The sequence below is a fragment of the Corticium candelabrum genome, chromosome 7, assembly GCF_963422355.1.
Source record: "Corticium candelabrum chromosome 7, ooCorCand1.1, whole genome shotgun sequence".
Taxonomy (NCBI): Eukaryota; Metazoa; Porifera; class Homoscleromorpha; order Homosclerophorida; family Plakinidae; genus Corticium; species Corticium candelabrum.
In genome coordinates, this window is record NC_085091.1 from 3,892,802 (window position 1) to 3,911,524 (window position 18,723).

At 39.3% G+C, this 18,723-nt stretch overlaps 5 protein-coding genes across 6 annotated transcripts; 3 read left to right on the forward strand and 2 right to left on the reverse strand.

Annotated features, from left to right (window-relative positions):
* Window positions 1–276: 276 nt before the first annotated feature.
* On the reverse strand, window positions 277–3,809 carry LOC134182214 (uncharacterized). Of its 2 annotated transcripts, none has more exons than XR_009970290.1 (5): window positions 3,605–3,809; window positions 3,217–3,480; window positions 2,726–3,008; window positions 2,013–2,537; window positions 277–869 (listed from the first exon to the last, which is right to left on the reverse strand). XR_009970290.1 is itself a non-coding variant. In XM_062649594.1 (5 exons), exons 2-5 carry the CDS (start codon window positions 3,451–3,453, stop codon window positions 2,384–2,386), a joined length of 609 nt encoding a protein of 202 aa, XP_062505578.1. In that variant the 5' UTR covers window positions 3,454–3,480; window positions 3,605–3,809; the 3' UTR covers window positions 2,364–2,383. The 2 variants fall into 2 exon arrangements, 1 of the variants encoding a protein (XP_062505578.1); XM_062649594.1 differs by lacking the exon at window positions 277–869 and having other exon boundaries at window positions 2,364–2,432; window positions 2,498–2,537.
* A 1,362-nt stretch (window positions 3,810–5,171) lies between these two features.
* On the forward strand, window positions 5,172–6,638 carry LOC134182409 (uncharacterized). The gene has a single exon (XM_062649809.1). It carries the CDS (start codon window positions 5,172–5,174, stop codon window positions 6,636–6,638), a length of 1,467 nt encoding a protein of 488 aa, XP_062505793.1.
* Window positions 6,639–6,701: 63 nt separating this feature from the next.
* On the forward strand, window positions 6,702–7,637 carry LOC134182410 (uncharacterized). Its single transcript, XM_062649810.1, has one exon. It carries the CDS (start codon window positions 6,702–6,704, stop codon window positions 7,635–7,637), a length of 936 nt encoding a protein of 311 aa, XP_062505794.1.
* Window positions 7,638–8,767: 1,130 nt separating this feature from the next.
* LOC134181701 (uncharacterized) lies at window positions 8,768–15,794 on the forward strand. Its single transcript, XM_062648968.1, has 13 exons — window positions 8,768–8,788; window positions 8,873–8,961; window positions 10,514–10,533; window positions 10,772–10,790; window positions 11,424–11,478; window positions 11,655–11,699; window positions 11,997–12,131; window positions 12,497–12,510; window positions 12,555–12,593; window positions 12,644–12,716; window positions 12,966–12,969; window positions 13,153–13,194; window positions 15,787–15,794. Exons 1-13 carry the CDS (start codon window positions 8,768–8,770, stop codon window positions 15,792–15,794), a joined length of 564 nt encoding a protein of 187 aa, XP_062504952.1.
* Window positions 15,795–16,445: 651 nt separating this feature from the next.
* On the reverse strand, window positions 16,446–17,583 carry LOC134181702 (zinc finger MYM-type protein 1-like). Its single transcript, XM_062648969.1, has one exon. It carries the CDS (start codon window positions 17,478–17,480, stop codon window positions 16,446–16,448), a length of 1,035 nt encoding a protein of 344 aa, XP_062504953.1. The 5' UTR covers window positions 17,481–17,583.
* Window positions 17,584–18,723: the final 1,140 nt, after the last annotated feature.

Below are 18,723 nucleotides of genomic sequence, written 5' to 3' on the forward strand. Positions count from 1 at the left end.
AGCAGACAAGTTTACATAAACGGATCCTGGGATCCGTATAGTTGTCGCTGCTTGTATCATAATATCGTGATTTGTTAGTACTGCCGTGTTTCCACTAGCTGCACCCTAAACTAGTTTAGCTTAAATGGGTTTAAAAACTAAACCACAAGAAAGCGACTGTTTCTACTAGGAACTTGCACAGCCGGAATGTGCAAACAAACCATCTAGGAACGCCTTATTTTCACAGGTAAAACAGTATATGTAATCATGTAGTAGATTTCTGATTGGATTCTTGGGATCTTAGAAATCACACCCATGAGGTATGCATGAAACAGATCCTATAATCACACCCTATATGATTCAGGAGAAGGTCAGAGGCAGTCTTATAATCACACCCTATATGATTCAAGAGAAGGTCAGACGCAGTCCTATAATCACATATCTGATTGATAAGTAGATTGAACGCGGTCCTGTAAGCACAGTGAATGAACATAGGCTGGCTAAAACACAATGGTAACGTGGTTTTTTACTATACGTAGTGCAGCTATTACAAATAAAACAGCTATTAATTAATTAATAATTAGTTATAATTAATTATTAATTAGTTATAACTACTAATTAATTATTAATTAGTTATAACTAAAATATTATCTAATACTCGTAAGTGTCATTATCATGTGTCTCTAATATTACTCTCCTCTGCAAAATGCTTTGGCTTGGCTCTTCTAAGTGAGAGTAATTTTCTGTGCATGTGTCCTCAACAAAGTCATTACATGTCAATTCTTGCAGAACCTTTATGCGCTGGTCTCTTCCCCTGCAGCTGGATTCTTTCAATGACAAGGTTTTCCTTTTTTTGCTCCTTACATGTTCAGTCGTCAATTCTGTCAAACCTATAAAAAGTAATTCTGCTATTACTCCATTGGTACAGACACAAAAGACGAAACTGTCAGACTGACAGAAATGACATTGAACAACTGTCTTAAGTTAACCAATATATATTAGTCAAAACAATGATCCGTATTTTCAAGTCTTGTGACACTGAAAATCATTGCTTCTAAAGTAATTACAGTAAACAACATCCCTTTTTCCATGGCTGTCAGAAATCTAACGGAACAACTCTCTGTCACTCTTTGGAAGTACAATGATAGAATGTTGGATTTTCTTGCTATGTAAATTATATATGTATAACAAGGAAGAAACAGACATAACAGGCAAATCCCAAAAACAGTCATTTGAATCTAAAAGTAGTCTACTTCCTATCAGTCTAGCATTAAACTTCCACAAGCTAACTGACAGCTGCTGCATAAGGTTATTGTAGGCCTGTGAAAATTACGGAATGTTGTTTGAAGTAATTGTTTTGGTAGCAATGGCTCTCAAAGTTTCCAGGCTGGCAGAAGTCATCATATTTGGTGTCTTTGTCAATCTCCTCAGCCAGACTGGCGGCACCTGCAACAGTTGCTGAACTTGACACAAATTTAGGTTGAAATGAATTGTGTACAGTTATATCAAAAGTAAGCAAGACGACCAGTCAAAAACTTAGGGTGGAAGACGTCTCCAGGGTGATCACAGGTGTCTGACAAGAATCTCTGCTCCTTTGAATCGAAGTGCCTTTGTCATCTATCAATAAAGCATTGAAGATAATGTCTCCGAAAACGTCATGACGTTTTGACCGTAAATTAGTCTGACAAGGAGATGGTCACCAAAACCGTCAATTAACTGACCACACTTAATTTCATCTTACAGCAGAAGGATGTACTGGAAAAAGAGTTATGCCCAACCATAAACAAACATCAATACAGAACTCATCCCTGGTCATGGAAAGGCCAAGGTTTCGGTTGGGAACGGCTCTTAGCCACGCTCCAGCATGTGGTTCTGAAATTGTGTTAAGTCTGGCTTGATTTCAGGGCCAAATAGATGACGTGGTTTATGCTTCTTTGGAAAACAACAGCAGCATAAGAGATCTTGCTCGTGTCAATACCATCTCGTCAACTCACGCTGGAGCCTATACAGTTACTTGAATGCTTATTTGTCACCTTGATTCTGTGTAGATGGAAAAGCGTCAAAGCTGGCTGCAAGAGGCAATAGATCTTCGAACATATCATCGACCTCATCATCTGGAATAATAACAAATTACAATCGCAAAGTTGCCATCAGAAATATACAGATACTATATAGTTGCAAATAACAGCAGAGTGATCCTTCTGGAAATGTAGTAAGGAAACAAAGACTTGATGACAACAAATTACCAGTATGCCGTTTAATTTGTTAATATAAATAAGATGTGTACTCAAGGCTTTCCCCAGGAATAAAATAGTAATTATAAATATCATCATTATAAGTGATATTAATATCAATAATATTAATCAACAAACAAAATGCTAGCTGCTCAAATTAAAAGTTGCCATCATAATATAGTGTGCACATATATTTGATTGTCTTTGTCAGCTAATTCACTACAATTTCAAACAACGATTATGTTAGAATATTTCGATCCCAGAAATTGAAATAAGCAATGCACTTGCAGTTGGCCCCTGCATCACTCGACTCTTCTCCTGAATCTACCAGTAACAAACACAACATCAGTACAATGTTTTAACAGTTTAAATGTAAGAGTTACATATGTTGTGTGTGTGTGTGTGTGTGTGTGTGTGTGTGTGTGTGTGTGTGTGTGTGTGTGTGTGTGGTGTATGTGTAGTCTGACCAATTGTCTGTTAGAGATTATGACACATGATTGTCTCAAATATACCACTAATTAAGAAGCCTTCTTCAACTGCTTTCTGTCTCCAGTCCGGGCACACCTTGTCTTGAACTCGCCTCTTTACTCCTGCCAACTCTCTCATTCGTTTCAGGTGTTTAACTTGCAACTTTTTTTTCTTCAGTTTAGCATCTTCATCGCTGCTATTTGGTGCAGGCAAAACTTGTTTATCTGTCAATCTGGGAATGGAAGATCTGAACAATGACACGTCTCTGGTCTCTGCTGAAAGCTCGTTTTTTCTAATAGCCTCAGCCACTTTCTGACGTTTGTAGGTCTGCAACAGAAACCCAACTGTACATGCATATACAGTACTTTTCATCTTCATGCAGATTACTCAGAGTACAACTACATACCCGTAATTTATCTACGCATATGTGAAATCAACTTTAATTACAGTTTTATTCAATTTAAATTCTGGGTAATACAAACTGTTGCACTAGGAATTGCATTCGTTAATATATCAGCTAGATTAAAATGCTTACGTAAGTTGCTGCGCTGATTTTAAGTTGTTGCCGTCTTCGTCGTCTCTTCTCTGTGTTTTTGGCTGCGGTTACAGTCTGTCTTCGTGCGACATAAAACTGACGCACACGTCTTAATATTGTGGTGTCATCAATATTTCGACAATTGCCTCCCGCTCTGACTATTTGCACAAGAGTCTTTTTTAGTTCTGCAGCAACATCTTCCCATGGTCTTTCTGCAGGTTTGATTTCAAGTGACATGTCGCCAAAGAGCCGTTTCAGTGCCGCCTATTAGAAAAATAATATTAATAACCATTCTCTACTGAAGAAGCCTTCTTCCGGTCCATTTCCGGAAATTTACAATTTCATACTGACATCTACCTCGCTACAACGCATTTATTAGCGCTTTTACCGTCGGAATAACTTCTGTGGCCTCGGTTTTGAGGAATTGCCAGTCGCAGAAATGTCGTCAGTTCTTTTTTCTCGTTCCAAGTGGTCAATGCGTTCTCGCAAACTTGCAAGCTCTTTCAAAAGCTCACTGGGAGACATTTTTCTATAATAAGAATTGTGTGACTGAAGAATTCTTTCAAGTGAGATGACACTGTAAATTTCAAACTTTGGCGCCTAGCTAACAAGATTAGTACGCATGTTTAAAACATCTATCTAACGTGCGCCAGATTGAACAAACACTATAAAGGGTCAGCGTATGCTACTCTAAAATTTCTTAGTACAGTAGTAGCAGTCGTTGTGTGGTGGCTAGAGGCATCGGTTGCTGTTTCTACTAAAATTCACGTCTATACGTGTGAGCATGGCACATCTATGGAGTCCGGAAAGAAAAGATTGCTGTCGAAGAGAGCTCGAGGTGTAACATCGTGTCTTCAATCGAAACGAGTAACTTGCTACTGTGCCATTTGCCGTGGCAAAAAAGTGGTATCGAGATCTACACGATCAAGACATGCAACTGAGTTCGGTGTAATGGAACATGTCGACGTAGAGCAACAGAGTCTAGATCAGACGTCGCAAGCACAACTCGACACAGCACAAGGTAATTAATTATAAGGGACGACCGGAAGACGTGAACGCACTTTGTCAGACGCTATTGAAAACAATTGTTTGGTGGGGGTGTTAGCTGTTGAAACTATCCTATATATAGCTATTACCCAGGTTTTTACAACTGAATGCTAATTAAATTAGTTAATTAATAAACCCAAAAGAGCCTTTTGTGTTGATCAATTTTGCTGGCTTTTCAGTACATGATATGCTCCCAGAGCATCTTGAAAATCTTCAATCTAAAGTGAATAAAGATTATGAAGATCACTCACAGCATTCTTTGGTTGATCAGGTAAGTAGAATTGTAGTGTACTGGCATACTTACCTTACCATTCTGTCTCAAGTATGGGATTCTGGATATTTTGGTGTTTCTGAAAGATGTGCTCTTTGGTTAACTTGACTACAATTGTGTGGTGTGTGTGTGTGTGTGTGTGTGTGTGTGTGTGTGTGTGTGTGTGTGTGTGTGTGTGTGTGTGTGTGTGTGTGTGTGTGTGTGTGTGTGTGTGTGTGTGTGTGTGGTGTGTGTGTGTGTGTGGTGTGTGTGTGTGTGTGTGTGTGTGTGTGTGTGTGTGTGTGTGTGTGTGTGTGTGTGTGTGTGTGTGTGTGTGTGTGTGTGTGTGTGTGTGTGTGTGTGTGTGTGTGTGTTACATCAGATAACTGTAGCTTTTGTGTGCCAGAATGCATCTAGTGACGCTGAGTTTGAAATGAACAGTCAAAGTATGTCAAGACTTCAGACATCAGAGACATCAGATGATGAAACTTCAAGCAGAAGGGATGACAGCTTCATTAATGATCAAGGCATATTTAGTTATGATGAGGGATCATCTGACCAGACTGAGAAGTTATTTGTTGAAGATACGATTGACTTAGCTGCAGCTCACGTGCACGCTAAACCATCAACAGCAAAAGTCATACATGATGAGTTGGATATGGAAAATGCAGTTCATGATGTTATCGGTGGAGAATTACAAGCAGTTTCTTCTTGTGAATCAACTGAAGATAGACAAAAAGGCAGTGATCTGCAGCAGTCTCCAAAGGCTTCTCAAACATCAGAAGATGCTAATTGCTTGTCTCTGAGTCAGTGGTTTGCTGTGCTGCTGCTAAAGCTTCAATTAAAGTACCATGTTAGCAATATGGTGATGATTCTTTTTATGAAAATTATTGTGGTCTTACTAGCAGTGGTAACTCATCCTCTGCAACACCATTTTCTTACAACAATGCAGAAACTGCTTGCATGTTCCCGGATTAGCAAACATCCTAAATCGGCTGTCACTTATGTTGTCTGTCCAGAGTGTTCACACTTGTATATCTTTGACGATTGCAAAATGGTAAAGCCACTAGATTATTGCGAGCAACACTGCCAGCAAAGAATTTGTAGAAAAGTATGCAATGAGCCGCTTCTTTACAAAAAGAATCTTAGCTTTGGCAATTTCAAATGGGTTCCTTTCAAGACATTTTGCTATTGCCCTTCTTCGGAGCTACTGAAAACTTTCTTTAAGAGACAGCAGTTTGTGGATTTGTTAGATGCTCCACTGGATGATTCGGGCAATGTGCCTCCTGCATTGCGTAAAGGAATATGGGATGTTTGGCATGGAAACGTATGGCGCCAGTTGAAGGACAATAGAGGCTGTCAATTTTTTAGTGACAAATTCAATATTGGGTTGACTCTCAATGTGGATTGGTTTTGTCCTTTTTCTCGTTCACCGTATAAAGTTGGTGTTATGTTCATGTCGGTTCTGAACCTACCACGTAAACAGCGGATGAAACAGAAGTGGACTATGCTTGTCGGCATTATACGTGTACCAGGTCCATCTGAACCAAAGCTACATATCAATGACTTTCTAAGACCTTTAGTTGATGACTTGGAGCTGTTGTGGAATGGTATAGAAGTTGTTCTAGCTGATGGTTCTATCAAAGCAGTGAAAGAAGCTCTTGTGTGTGTGTCTTGTGATTTACCAGCATCTCGAAAGGTTTTGCAGTTTTTGGGTCACAAAGCAGATCTTGGTTGTAGCAAGTGCAAATTTCAAGTTGAGAGAGAACCGGGAACACATGGAGCATCAGGCAAAATGAGCTACTACACCAATGGGGAGACTTTTTTGTCTATATTTTTTAGAAGTGGAGCAGAGGTTCGCCAGCAAACACTGGCATACAGAGACGCTTCAACTAAGGCTCAACAGGACCATCTTGCGAAAGCCAATGGAGTAAGATATTCGGAACTGTTAAGATTGCCATATTTTGACTCTGTAAAGATGGCAGCTGTCGATCCGATGCATTGCTTCTTTTTGGGATTGGTATCTCATGAAATATCGCTAATCCAGGGAACTAGTAATGATTCATTTTCTATGCTATCTGCAAATCAAGTCATATTGAAAGAACGAATAAAAGCTTTAAACTAGCAGCTGCCGTTGGACATTGGTAGGCTTCCTGGCAATGTTGTTGACAGTGATCATCGTGCTAAAATGACAGCAGGTCAATGGAAACATTTCATTGTTACATATGCCAGAGCATGCTTCATAAAACTTGTTCTACCTACTGTTTACACAAGTCTTCGACTGCTAGCAGAAGTAGTCGAGCTTTTAATAGATGATTCATCTACACAAGAAATCATTGATCTGATAGAAGTTAAAATACAACGTCATTATGAGGCCTATTGTAAGGCCTATGGGAAATGGAATGTCACTGTTAACTATCACATGGCATTACACACGGCAGATTGTATGAATGACTTTGGACCTGCAAACAATTTTTGGTTGTTTGCTTATGAATGTGAGAATGCTGTTGTTGGCAATGCTCCGACTAATGGAATATCAATTGAATGGCCGTTATTTAGAAGATATCATGTGCAATATCAGCTGGAGAGCTCTTTCATCGATCCTGTGGATCTGCCACAGCTATCTTCAATCCCTTCTGATCTGTATGCTCTTTATGAAAGTTGGACTGATATAGTGACAAACTTGGATTTTGACAGGTGGCTGTCTAGTAGATTACAATTAGCCGCATCTACTAGAATTACTAATGCTGAACGAAAAGAAGACCTTATGCGCGTGCAGCTAATGTTAGATGCTGATGAAGATGATGATTCAATGGACTCTTGGCTAGTTAGTCTTTGTCACCCAGCTAGAAAAAATTTTACTTTGGCAGATAATGTACAGGCTTTACTTGTTAAACACTTTCAACAAGTTTATGGTGACAAGTTAGTCTGTGTTGCCAGGAAGATTGACTTGTTTGCACGATGTATGCTCAATGGATGTGTCTTTTGTTCAGAGATGAACAGAACAAATCGAACAAATGTCGTTCTAGTGTACTGGACAATCCTCGATGACCAAGATCAGTTTGTAACGAAGCCATACATTGGCAATGTTTTGTTTTTTTTGTCAGGCACTTGTTTATATTAGAGAATCTGGAACAGATGAGATCAAACTGTTACGCCATACCCTTGTCAGAGTTGGAGTGGATCAAGCCAAGTTCAACTTCAGTTGATTTTGATTCAGGCTTGCTTTCCCTGCAAAGGAGAAACTACAGTGAAAGTCACTTTCCTTTTATTACTCCACGACGGCTAATATGCAAATGTGCTTTAATTGATATTAGTCAAAAACGTTTGGTTGTGCAAATTCCTGTTAGTTCATAATGTTGTATTTGTACATCTTATAGACTTATTAATTAACTAGTATTGTAATTGGAAATTGTAGACATTTGTAATATTCTAACCCTAGCTACTGGCCTTCATTTGGACCAATTGTGATAGCAATGAGAAGTACATGCATGCACATGTAATTGTGAAGCAGTAACGTAAACCCTCCTTTTGGATGCCCATCATGGGCTAGCTTAGAATGTGCACGGTCTTAGAACTCGTGATGTTTAGCGTTCTGAATCTAATCGTACTTACCGAGAACCAGTCGTCGTCGTCTGCTCGCCGTCGGCAAACGTAAATAACGTAGAGTGTCTCTAGCTTTGATGACTGATTTGAGAGCTCCTCATGCACCTTGAGTTGAGAATCTAGCACGTATACAGTAATTAGCCCACGAACGCTTCAGAGTCACTTCTAATGTCTTTAGAGTCTAAAACCTACTGTAATTACCCGATGCGTGAAACGCTAGGGATAGTTACATCCGTCCAGGATATCGGATTTGCACGTCTACGACAATATTTTCTAAAATCCTAGGTCTGATTGTAGAGGCACTTTTTCTTCTGATATATATCAGAGGTTTTCCGGGCTCTAGACTATCTATTATACAATCATACGTTTGATTGTAGAGTCACTTTCAATCGTCTTGAAAATCTAACACCTAATTATACAATGGTCTCTATAATCAGACAGGTATGATTACTAACACTCAGTAAACCAGATATCAAATTTGCACGTCTACCACAATATTCTGTAAAATCTTAGGTTTGATTGTAGAGGCATTTTTCTTCTAATATATATCAGAGGTTCTCCTGGCTCTAAACTACAATCTACTCTACAATCATACGTTTGATTGTGGAGTCACTTTCAATCATTTTGAAAATCTAACACCTAATTACGATGGTCTCTATAATCAGACAAGTATGATTACTAAAACTCAGTAAACCAGATATCAGATTTGCACGTCTACAACAATATTCTTTAAAATCTTATGCCTGATTGTAGAGGCACTTTTTCCTGTGTTTGAACTATTGGGCTGCTTTGTCGCCGAGTCAGAGAAATCTAAGGCAGCAGGCAATCTCAAAACTTCAAAGGCATAGTCGCTGAACTCAAACCTGTGTGGTCTAGTCAATACGTATACTTATTAGTGGCTATCAGTAGATCTTCTTCAAGCTGCGTTTCATGCAATGACAGAACGTTATCATCACGTAAAATCTTTAAGAGGACTCTTCAGAAGACTCGCTGTTGCTGCAGTCGCCTTAAACCAAGCAGCGTTGCCTTAGATATGAAGACATAGTCATTTTTACAGGCCACTGAAAATACAGACGCAAACGCGTTTTCCTTCAGTGACGTCACACTACACAACGCCCGTTATCAGAAGTTGAAGAACAGGAAGCTACTTTGACGTGCTATATCTCAGCGAAGATTTTACCTAAGAATCTAAAACTATTTTTCTTGTCATGCATGCGACTAGAACTATCAATTTTCAACATAAAAGAATTTTGGATTTTGGCGTTGATGTTACCATTAAACCAGTTTAGCCTAGACCACTTGTTAAACCGGTTTAGACGTTAGTGGAAACACGCCCTAAGTGGCATTCAATTCTTTTACAGTTTCATAATGCATACCTTTCCAATAACGGATGTAATCAACGAAGACATCTCATGCATATCTGCTGTCTACCATGACTACACTGTACACAAACGACGACTTGTAGTGCGCTCTTTACGCAAACTCACGTCCCTACACGTCGTGGTTTGTATTCTGCGTATGTCAACGGCAGTAACGACACTTCAGAGTTGCCAACCAGTAATACTGAAAATGCGTGCGATCTCAGATTTTTATCAGTACAGTGATTTATATCTGCATATGAGCGTGGCCACAAAGAACTAAATACATAAATTTTTACAAACACGAAACTATAAACATCTCCCGTTAAATCTGGATATGTACATATTATTTGCTAAATCCATTAGTTAATATTAATTAAGTTAACTAATACAACCTCACTAAATTCCGTCTCAAAAAACATCTGCATATCATTCCTGCGTTAACTGTTATATCTTGTTGTAGCCGTTTTGCTTTCAGTAGAATCTCTTTAGTTGGCTTAAACTTTAAAACAGAACCCTGCGTCATAGCTAATTTTGTTATTGTAATGAATGCTTGAGTCGTTTCTTCATTCAGCCACTGTCGAGATTTACTCTTGTTTTTCCGAATCATTCTGAAAATCCGTTTTTCTTCAGCATTAGAGTGAGGGATAGTTGCTACAAGCCTGGCAACTTTGCTGAAAAGAGGAAACAATTCCTGTCCATCAGAGTGTTTGGGCCGAGCTAGAAATGCCCATACGCTATCCAGTTTTGTCTTGTCTTGTGTTGTGTTGTCTTTGTTTTGTTGTTTTGTGTTGTCTGTGTTGTCTGTGTTGTGTTGTCTTTGTTTTGTTGTTTTGTGTTGTCTTTGTTGCTTTGTTCTGCTTTGTCTTGCGATGTGTTGTCCTTTTCTTGCGTTTGTCTATGTATTGTTTTCTTGTGTTCTGGTGTCTGTGTTGTGCTGCGTTGTGTTGTTTTTGTTGTATTGTGTTGTGTTGTGTTGTCTGTATTGTATTGTGCTGTGTTGTCTGTGTTATGTGATCTTGTGTTGTGTTTTCAGTGTTGTGTCGTTTGCGTTGTGTTGTTTTGTCTTTTTTTTGGTGTTATGTTGTGTTGTATTGTGTTGTATGTTTTCTGCTGTGTTGTGTTGTGTTTTGCTGTGTTGTTTTGTTTGTGTTGGGTTGTGACTGTTGTGTTATGTTGTGTTGTCTTTGTTGTGTCGTGTTATGATTTTTGGATTGTGTTGTGTTATGTTATGTTGTCAGTGTTGTGTTGTCTTTGTTGTGTTATGTTGTGTTGTGTTCTGCTGTGTCGTAAGTGTTCTGTTGTGTTGTGCTGTGTTGTTTGTTTTGTGGTCTGTTTAGTTTTCTGTATTGCTTTGTCTTTTTGTCTGTGTTTTGTTGTTGTTATCTTGCCTGTGTTGTGTTGTGTTATCTTGTCTGTGTTGTGTTGTGTTGTGTTTTTTGCATGTGTTGTGTTGTGTTGTGTTGTCTTGTTTTGTTTTGTCTTGTTTTGTGTTGTCTTGTGTTGTGTTGTTTTTTTTTGTTGTTGTTTTGTGTTGTATTTGTTTCTTTGTTTTGATTTGTCTCGCGATGTGTTGTCTTCTCTTGCGTTTGTCTGTATTTTTTGTCTTGTTTTCATTTGTCTGTGTTGTGTTGTTTTGTGTTGTTTTTACTTTCGTTGTATTATGTTGAATTATTTTTGTTCTGTTGTGTTTTGTTGTTTTGTCTGTGTTGAGTTTTGTTGCGTTGTCTGTGTTGTGTTGTCTGTGTTGTGTTGTCTGTGTTCTGTTGTCTGTGTTGTGTTGTCTGTGTTGTGTTGTCTGTGTGGTGTTGTTTTGTGATGTCTTTGTTGTATTGTTATGCTTTGGTTTGCATTGTGTTGTCTTGTCGTGCCTTTGTTAGTGTTTTATTGTTTCGTGTTCTGTTGTCTGTGTTGTGTTGTGGTGTTGTTTTTTGGATTGTGTTTAGCTGTATTGTCTGTGTTCTGTTGTGTTGTGTTGTGTTGTATGTGTTGTGTTGTATGGTCGGTGTTCCGTTTTGTTGTTTGTGTTGTGTTGTATTATTGTATGTGTTGTGGTGTGTTGTATTTTGTTGCGTTGTGTTGTCTGCATTGTGCTGTTTGTGTTGAGTTGAGTTGTGCTGTATTTTGTTGTCTGTGTTTTTCTTTATAGGTTGTGTTGTGTTATGTTCTGTTGTCAGTGTTGTGTTATCTTTGTTGTGCTATGTATTGTTGTGTTGTGTCGTGTTTTTTTTGTTGTCTGTGTTGTGTGCGGTTGTGTTGTGTTATCTTGTCTGTGTTTTTTGTTTTATTCTGCTTGTGTTGTGTTGTGTTATCTTGCCTGTGTTGTGTTGTGCTTTGTTTTTTGCATTGTGTTGTCTGTGTTGTGTTGTTAGCGTAGTGTTGTGTTTTATAGTGTTGTCTGTGTTTTGGTCTATTGTATTGTCTTTGTATTGTATTGTATTGTCTTTGTTTTATTGTTGTGTTGTGTTCTGTTGTATTGTCTGTGTTCTGTTGTGTTGTGTTGTCTGTGTTGTTTTGAGTGTGTTGTGTTTCGTTATGTTGTCTATGTTGTGTTGTGTTGTGTTGTGTTGTTTGTGTTGTGTCGTCTGTGCCGTGTCGTCTGTGTTCTGCTGTGTTGTATTGTTTTGTCAATGTTGTGTTCTGTTGGGTTTTCTGTATTGCGTTGTATTTTTGTCTGTGTTTTCTTGTGTATTTTGTCTGTTTTGTGTTGTGTTATCTTGTCTGTGTTGTGTTGTGTTGTGTTTTTTGTATATGTTGTGTTGTGTTGTGTTTTTTTGTCGTGTTGTGTAGTGTTGTATTGTCTGTGTTTTATTGTGTTGTGTTGTGTTGTGTTATCTTGTCTGTGTTGTGTTGTGTTGTGATTTTTTGTATATGTTGTGTTGTGTTGTGTTTTTTTGTCGTGTTGTGTTGTTTTGTATTGTCTGTGTTTAATTGTGTTGTGTTGTGTTGTTTTTTTTGTGTGTTGTGTTGTATTGTGTTGTGTTGTGTTGTGTTGTATTGTATGCATTCTGCCGTATAGTGTTGTGTTTATCTGTGTTGTTTTGTTTGTGTTGAGTTGTGACTGTTTTATTGTGTAGTGTTGTGTGTGTTGTGTTCCGTTGTGTAGTCTGCGTTGTGTATTATTTTTGGCTGTATTATGTTGTGTTGTGTTGTGTTGTTTTGATAGTGATATGTCGTCAGTGATGTGTCGTCTGTGTACTGTTGTGTTGTGTTGTTTTGTCTGTGTTGTGTTTTTTTGGGTTTTTCTGTATTGCGTTGTATTTTTGTCTGTATTTTGTCATATAATCTTGTTAGTGTTGTGTTGTGTTGTGCTTTTTAAATGTGTTGTTTTCTGTTGTGTTGTGTTTTTTGTGTGTGTTGTTTTCTGTTGTGTTGTGTTGTCTTGTTTTGTGTTGTCTTGTATTATTTTGTCTTGTTTTGTGTTTGTCTGTGATGTGTTGTCTTGAGTTGTCTGTGTTATGTTTGTCTTATGTTGTCCTGTTGTGTAGTCTTGTATTGTCTGTGTTGTCTGTGTTCTCCTGTCTTGTCTTGCGATGTTTGTGTTGTGTTCTCTTGTCTTGTCTTGTGTTGTGTTGTCTGTGTTGTGTTGCATTTTTGTCTGTGTTGTGTTATGTTGTGTTGTCTTGCATTGATGTTGTCTGTGTTGTGTTGTCTGTGTTGTGTTTTGTTCTATAGCGCTGTATGTGTTTTGCACTATTGCGTTGTCTGTGTTGTGTTGTATTTTTGTCTGTGTTGTGTTGTGTTGTGTTGTGTTGCCTTGTGTTGTCTGTGTTGTGTTGTTTGTGTTGATTTGTGTTGTCTTTGTTTTCTTGTTAAATTTTGTATTGCGATTAGTTGTCTTGTCTTGCGTTGTGTTGTCTATGTCTTGCGTTTGTCTTTGTTTTGTTGTTCTGTTTTCTGTTGTCTGTGAAATGTTGTGTTGTGTTGTACTTATTTTCTTGTGTTGCGTTGTCTGTGACGTTGTCTGTCTTGTGTTGTCAGTCTTGTGTTGTCTGTGTTGCATTGTATTGTCTTGACTTGTCTTGTGCTGTCTGTGTTTAGCTGTTGTATTGTCTTGGTTGTTGTCCATGTGTGTGTGTACGTGTGTGTGTGTGTGTGTGTGTGTGTGTGTGTGTGTGTGTGTGTGTGTTTGTTTTTGTGTGTGTATGTGTGTGTGTGTGTGTGTGTGTGTGTGTGTGTGTGTGTATGTGTGTGTGTGTGTTTGTGTGTTTGTCTGTGCGTGTGCTTGTATAGACGTTGTCACAAGAGACAACAGGTCGATTATTACATATCAGTTTACGATATATTGGTGATCGTGCTGCTTGGAGAGTCGCTTTAACGTTTTGTTGCCAAAATGTATAGTGCGTATTGTGGAATCAAGGTGCAATGTGTGTGTGTATGTGTGTGTGTGTGTGTGTGTGTGTGTGTGTGTGTGTGTGTATGTGTGTGTTTTTGCATGTGTGTGTGTGTATGTGTGTGTGTGTGTGTGTGTGTGTTTGTGTGTGTGCGTGTTTGTGTGTTTGTCTGTGCGTGTGACTGTATAAAAGTTGTCACAAGAGACAACAGGTCGATCATTACATATCAGTCTTCGTTATATTGGTGATCGTGCTGCTTGGAAAATCGCTTTAACGCTGTGTTGCTAAAATGCATAGTTGGTATTGTGGAATCAAGGTGCAATGTGTGTGTGTGTATGTGTGTCTGTGTGTCTGTGTGTGTGTGTGTGTGTGTGTGTGTCTGTGTGCATGTGTGTGTGTGTGTGTGTGTGTGTGTGTGTGTGTGTGTGTATGTGTGTGTGTGGGTGTGTGTATGTGTTTGTTTGTTTGTGTGTGTGTGTGTGTGTGTGTGTGTGTGCGTACGTGTGTGTTCGCGTGCGTATGTGTGGTCTGTTGCTTTGTTTTGTCTTGTTTTGTGTTGTCTGTATTGTCTTGTTTTGGCTGGGTTTTTTGTTGTTGGTGTTGTCTTCTTTTGCCTTGTCTGTGTTGTCTTGTTTTGTATTGTCTTGTGTGGTCTGTGTTGGGTTGCTGTTGCGTTGTCTTGTTTTGTCTTGTGTTGTCTATGTTTATGTTCTTGTCTTGTTTTCTGTTGTCTTGTGTTGTGTTGTCTTGTGTTGCGTTGCTTTGTCGTGTGTTTATCTATGTTTTGTTGTATTAAGTTATCTGTGTTTAGTTTGTCTTATGTTGTTCTGTTGCGTTGTTTTGTTTGTCTTTTGTTGTCTGTGTTTATTTTCTTGTTTTGTTTTGTGTTGTCTTTGTTGTGCTGTTTTTGTTTTGTGTTGTATGTGTTTGTTTTGTCTTGTTTTGTCTTGAGTTGCCTGTGATGTGTTGTCCGTTTTTGTCGTCTGTTTTATGTTGTGTTGTTTTGATTTTTGTGGTGTTGTGTTGTGTTGTGTTGTTTTGTATTGTCTGCCTTCTGCTATGTTGTGTTGTGTTGTTTGTGTTCTGTTCTGTTGAGTTGTCAGACGTGTTGTGTTGTATTTTTGTCTGTATTGTTTTGTGTTTTTTTGTGTTACGTTGTAATGTCTGTGTTGTGTTGTCTGTGTTGTGTTGTGTTGTGCTGTCTGTGTTGAGTTGAGTTGTGTTTTGTTGTGTTGTATTATTTTGTGCTTTTTGTATTTTTTTTTCTTAGTTGTGTGTTGTGTTGTGTTTTGTTGTCTTTGTTGTGTTGTGTTGTCGTGTCTGTGTTGTATTGTGATGTTTTGTCTATGTTGTGTGGTGTCGTATTGTCTTTTTTCATTCGAGTTGTGTTATGCTGTCTGTGTTCAGTTGAGTTGTGTTGTTTTGTGTTGTATTGTGTTTTGATTTTTGTGTTGTGTTTTGTTTTGTTGTGTTGTGCTGTTTGTGTTGTGTTGTCTTTGTTGTGCGGTTTTTTGTTTTGTGTTGTCTGTGTTGTCTTGTCTTGTTTTGTCTTGTGTTGCCTTCGTTGTGTTTTCTGTGATTTCTTGTCTTGCCTTGTCTTGTGTTGCTTGCGTTGTGTTGTCTGTGTTGTCTTATCTTGTCTTGTCTTGTGTTGTCTCTGGTGTGTTGTCTATGTTGTGTTGTCTGTGTTGTATTGTCTTTTTTTTTGTTTTGTGTTGTCTTTGTTGCCTTGTTCTGCTTTGTCTTGCTATGTGCTGTTGTCTCTTGCGTTTGTCTGTGTTTTGTTGTCTTGTGTTCAGTTGTCTTTGTTTTATTGTGTTGTATTGTTTTTGTTGTGTTGTGTTGTTTTGTATTGTCTGTGTTCTGTTGTGTTGTGTTGTCTATGTTATGTGATCTTGTGTTGTGTTGTCCGTGTTGTGATATCTGTTTTGTTTTGTGTTTTGTTGTTTTGTTTTGTTATGTTGCGTTGTATCAGTGGCGTAGCCATGCCCTTAGGGACTGACCGGGCATTGCCCATATCCATCAATTTCACAAACCAATCGAACAAAACCTAATCATGTACTCATAATTAGCTCAGTTAGAATACAAGCTGTTCTATAGAGCACTAAAATTTTGTGCTTTTGCTAACTAGACTTAATCTTTGGCATCTTCCAAATTCTAAACTTGCAAATTTCGTAACTACCCTCTCTAAATCTAACGTTTCAACTACATCTTTCTCTATGGTCAAAATCGCTAGACTGTTCATTCGGCTTTGCAGCATCGATTGTCTCGTGTAAGTCTTCAGCCTCTTCAAACTAGAGAAAGTTCTCTCACATGAGGCAGATGTCACCCCAACAGTCAACGCTATCTGCAAGGCAGATATAAGATGCGGAAAAGCTGCTTTGACCGGCGTAAGAACTCTAATGACGTCGGCGATAGACTTCATTTCACACATAGATGCATTAAGAAATTTTCTTGCCTGATGAGTTTCATAACCAATTTCCTCACGGTTTATGTCGTAATGTACCACTAAGGCATTAATGGCGTCTGCTTGAAGGAAGTTTCGGGACTGTGGACTACAAGCCTGAATTGACTTCATAAGGGATCGTCCATCGTTGCTGAATCTTGATTCCAGTTCCTGCAGCATTTGGTCTATCACCGGTAAGAAAAGCTTTCGTCGTAAATGAATTTTCGTTCTTGCCACGTCATCCAGGGGATCTTTTGTTTCCGAGTGCGACGACCGGTAACAAGTCCAGGATCACCACGACTGCGTGATCCATCAGAAACATCCATATTAACGCTGCAGGTTTGTGCCAAGTGAAGAATTTGCTGCCATGTATCGTCCCACCCGGATTCCCTGGTCTCCACCAATTGCTCTATCACAGTCTCTAACAAATCAACGGCTCCAGACAGATCTAAATCTTCAGCTTGCAACTGATCGGACAGATTTTTTGTAATAGTCAGCAGCTTTTCGAAAATAACCAAGTTTGAGGTAAACTCTAACGATTTCACTCGTGACAATAGACCTGCAGCTAAAATGGCTCTTTCGCTGTTGCTAGCATTTGTCAAAGAGGATAAGGCATCGACTACTGCTGTAAAGGATTTAAGCATTGCTCGTATAGAGTCTATTCGAAAGGTCCATCGTGTGTCTGAAAGTCTCTTCAGCGTGACGCTCTCACAACGTTGCGGATAGTGACGTTTTTGAGCTTCTAAGAAAATTGGGTGAACAGCAGAAGATGAAACAAAGACGTACAGCCTCTGAAGGACGTCAAAGAACACACTCGCCGAGGAGACGGACTTTACAGAATCAACGACAACAAGGTTCAGCCTATGTGCGTAGCAATGCGTGTAGACGGCTTTCGGAGCAATGTCTCTGATTCTCTTCTGAACGCCGGTGTGCTTTCCGCTCATGACACTAGCACCATCGTAGGTTTGAGCAATGCAGTTCTGCAAGGTAAGTTTGTTCCTTGTCAACACTTGACAGATCTCCTCTGCTATCCCGTCTGCTGCAAGGTTGCCAAGAGGTGTGAAAGATATAAACCGCTCATGAACAGTCCCGTCTAGAACATAGCGCAGAACAACTGCAAGCTGTTCATTCTTTGCTACATCTTTACTTTCGTCGCAAATAAGACAAAAATAGCCACTCCTTTGTACTTCACTGCATATTTTCTCTCGTACCATATCAGCCATCAACTGGATCAAAGCGTTTTGAATCTCTGGAGACTTATAACTTACGTTACCGGGGAGCGTTTCAATTCGTTTGAACAATTCGTGATCATGCCTTGCAAGAAGCTCAAATACAGCCAAAAAATTGCCTGGATTCGATTACTCCTCCGATTCATCGTGCCCACGAAGTGCAAGATTCTGTTTAGCACACAAGAGGATAACCTCCGCCAGACATTTTAAATAGTGTCTGTTAGAAAGAACAACGCGTTCATCTTCTTCTGCAAAGAGGTCTTCAACTCGTCGACGCTGGCTGTTACAGTCATCCAGTCGCCGCTCATGCCATTCTGCCATAGCATTCCTGTAATGTGCCGAACTTTCATGGATCAGAAATGCTCCTTTATTACCAGTACCATGCTTCCAGTCGCCGAAACCTATACTGGTAAACGCTGTGTCGGCACGGCCGCTTGCACTGCCAAGGCAGTAATGACGACAGGCAAAGCAGTAGGCTCGGTCAAATTTTATCGAGTATTCCAACCATGGATATGTTGTGTACCAGGTGGCAACAAACGATCTTCTACATGAGTGTTTTCCCTTTCCAAAATTTTTAGAAGGAAACTGACAGACCGGTTGGGAAGGGCCGTTCTGAAACTTCGTGGAAATGTCCAACTCTGTAGAGAACACAACATAAATCAATCATGAATGCCTGGAAAGAATATGTACATATGTACTTGATATGATCTCCAAAGATGTTGAACACACAGTACTCTTAGCATTACCAGGCTCGGTATTTGCCATGTCTTCTCCAGAACCAGAATCATCCGGGGCTTCGTAGGCAGACTCAGCGCTTTCAGGTATGGCTTGCTGAATTTTGTTAGGCATATCGTCTGAATCGCCCGTTTTGTCACCGTTTTCAATTCTAATTAACCACAAACATTTTCTACAAGTACACCAAATCATTACACTGGTATCTACGAGAAATGATACCTTTTGGGTCCCCAAAAGTCATTCAGAGTCACAGTATGTCGCTTTCGCTTTCTACGCTTAGCGTTAGACTCTGACGCATCCATCTTCTCCTGCATTGAGCGAATTCAACGAATCAGACGCTGAGAATTGATATTAGTCGGCATCCGGGACAGTTCCGTGGGCGGGACTCCTCTATCACGGTGTTCCCGACTGTTTATAGAAATGCGTTGAACTTGAATTTATGTCACCTAAAATACGCGGGCAAAGCAAAAAGTTGCCCGGGCATATGCCCGGTAAAATAGAT

Coding starts and splice junctions, on each gene's coding strand:
- LOC134182214 (XM_062649594.1), bottom strand. CDS start 3,453: ATGTCACTTGAAATCAAACCTGCAGAAAGACCATGGGAAGATGTTGCT. Junction 3,009..3,216: donor AAATCAGCGCAGCAACTTAC/GTAAGCATTTTA, acceptor TTTCTGTTGCAG/ACCTACAAACGTCAGAAAGT. Junction 2,538..2,725: donor AGAAGGCTTCTTAATTAGTG/GTATATTTGAGA, acceptor TGTTACTGGTAG/ATTCAGGAGAAGAGTCGAGT.
- LOC134182409 (XM_062649809.1), top strand. CDS start 5,172: ATGGAAAATGCAGTTCATGATGTTATCGGTGGAGAATTACAAGCAGTT.
- LOC134182410 (XM_062649810.1), top strand. CDS start 6,702: ATGACAGCAGGTCAATGGAAACATTTCATTGTTACATATGCCAGAGCA.
- LOC134181701 (XM_062648968.1), top strand. CDS start 8,768: ATGGTCTCTATAATCAGACAA. Junction 8,962..10,513: donor GCAATCTCAAAACTTCAAAG/GCATAGTCGCTG, acceptor TTGTGTTTTCAG/TGTTGTGTCGTTTGCGTTGT. Junction 11,479..11,654: donor TGTATGTGTTGTGTTGTATG/GTCGGTGTTCCG, acceptor TTCTGTTGTCAG/TGTTGTGTTATCTTTGTTGT.
- LOC134181702 (XM_062648969.1), bottom strand. CDS start 17,480: ATGGCTGATATGGTACGAGAGAAAATATGCAGTGAAGTACAAAGGAGT.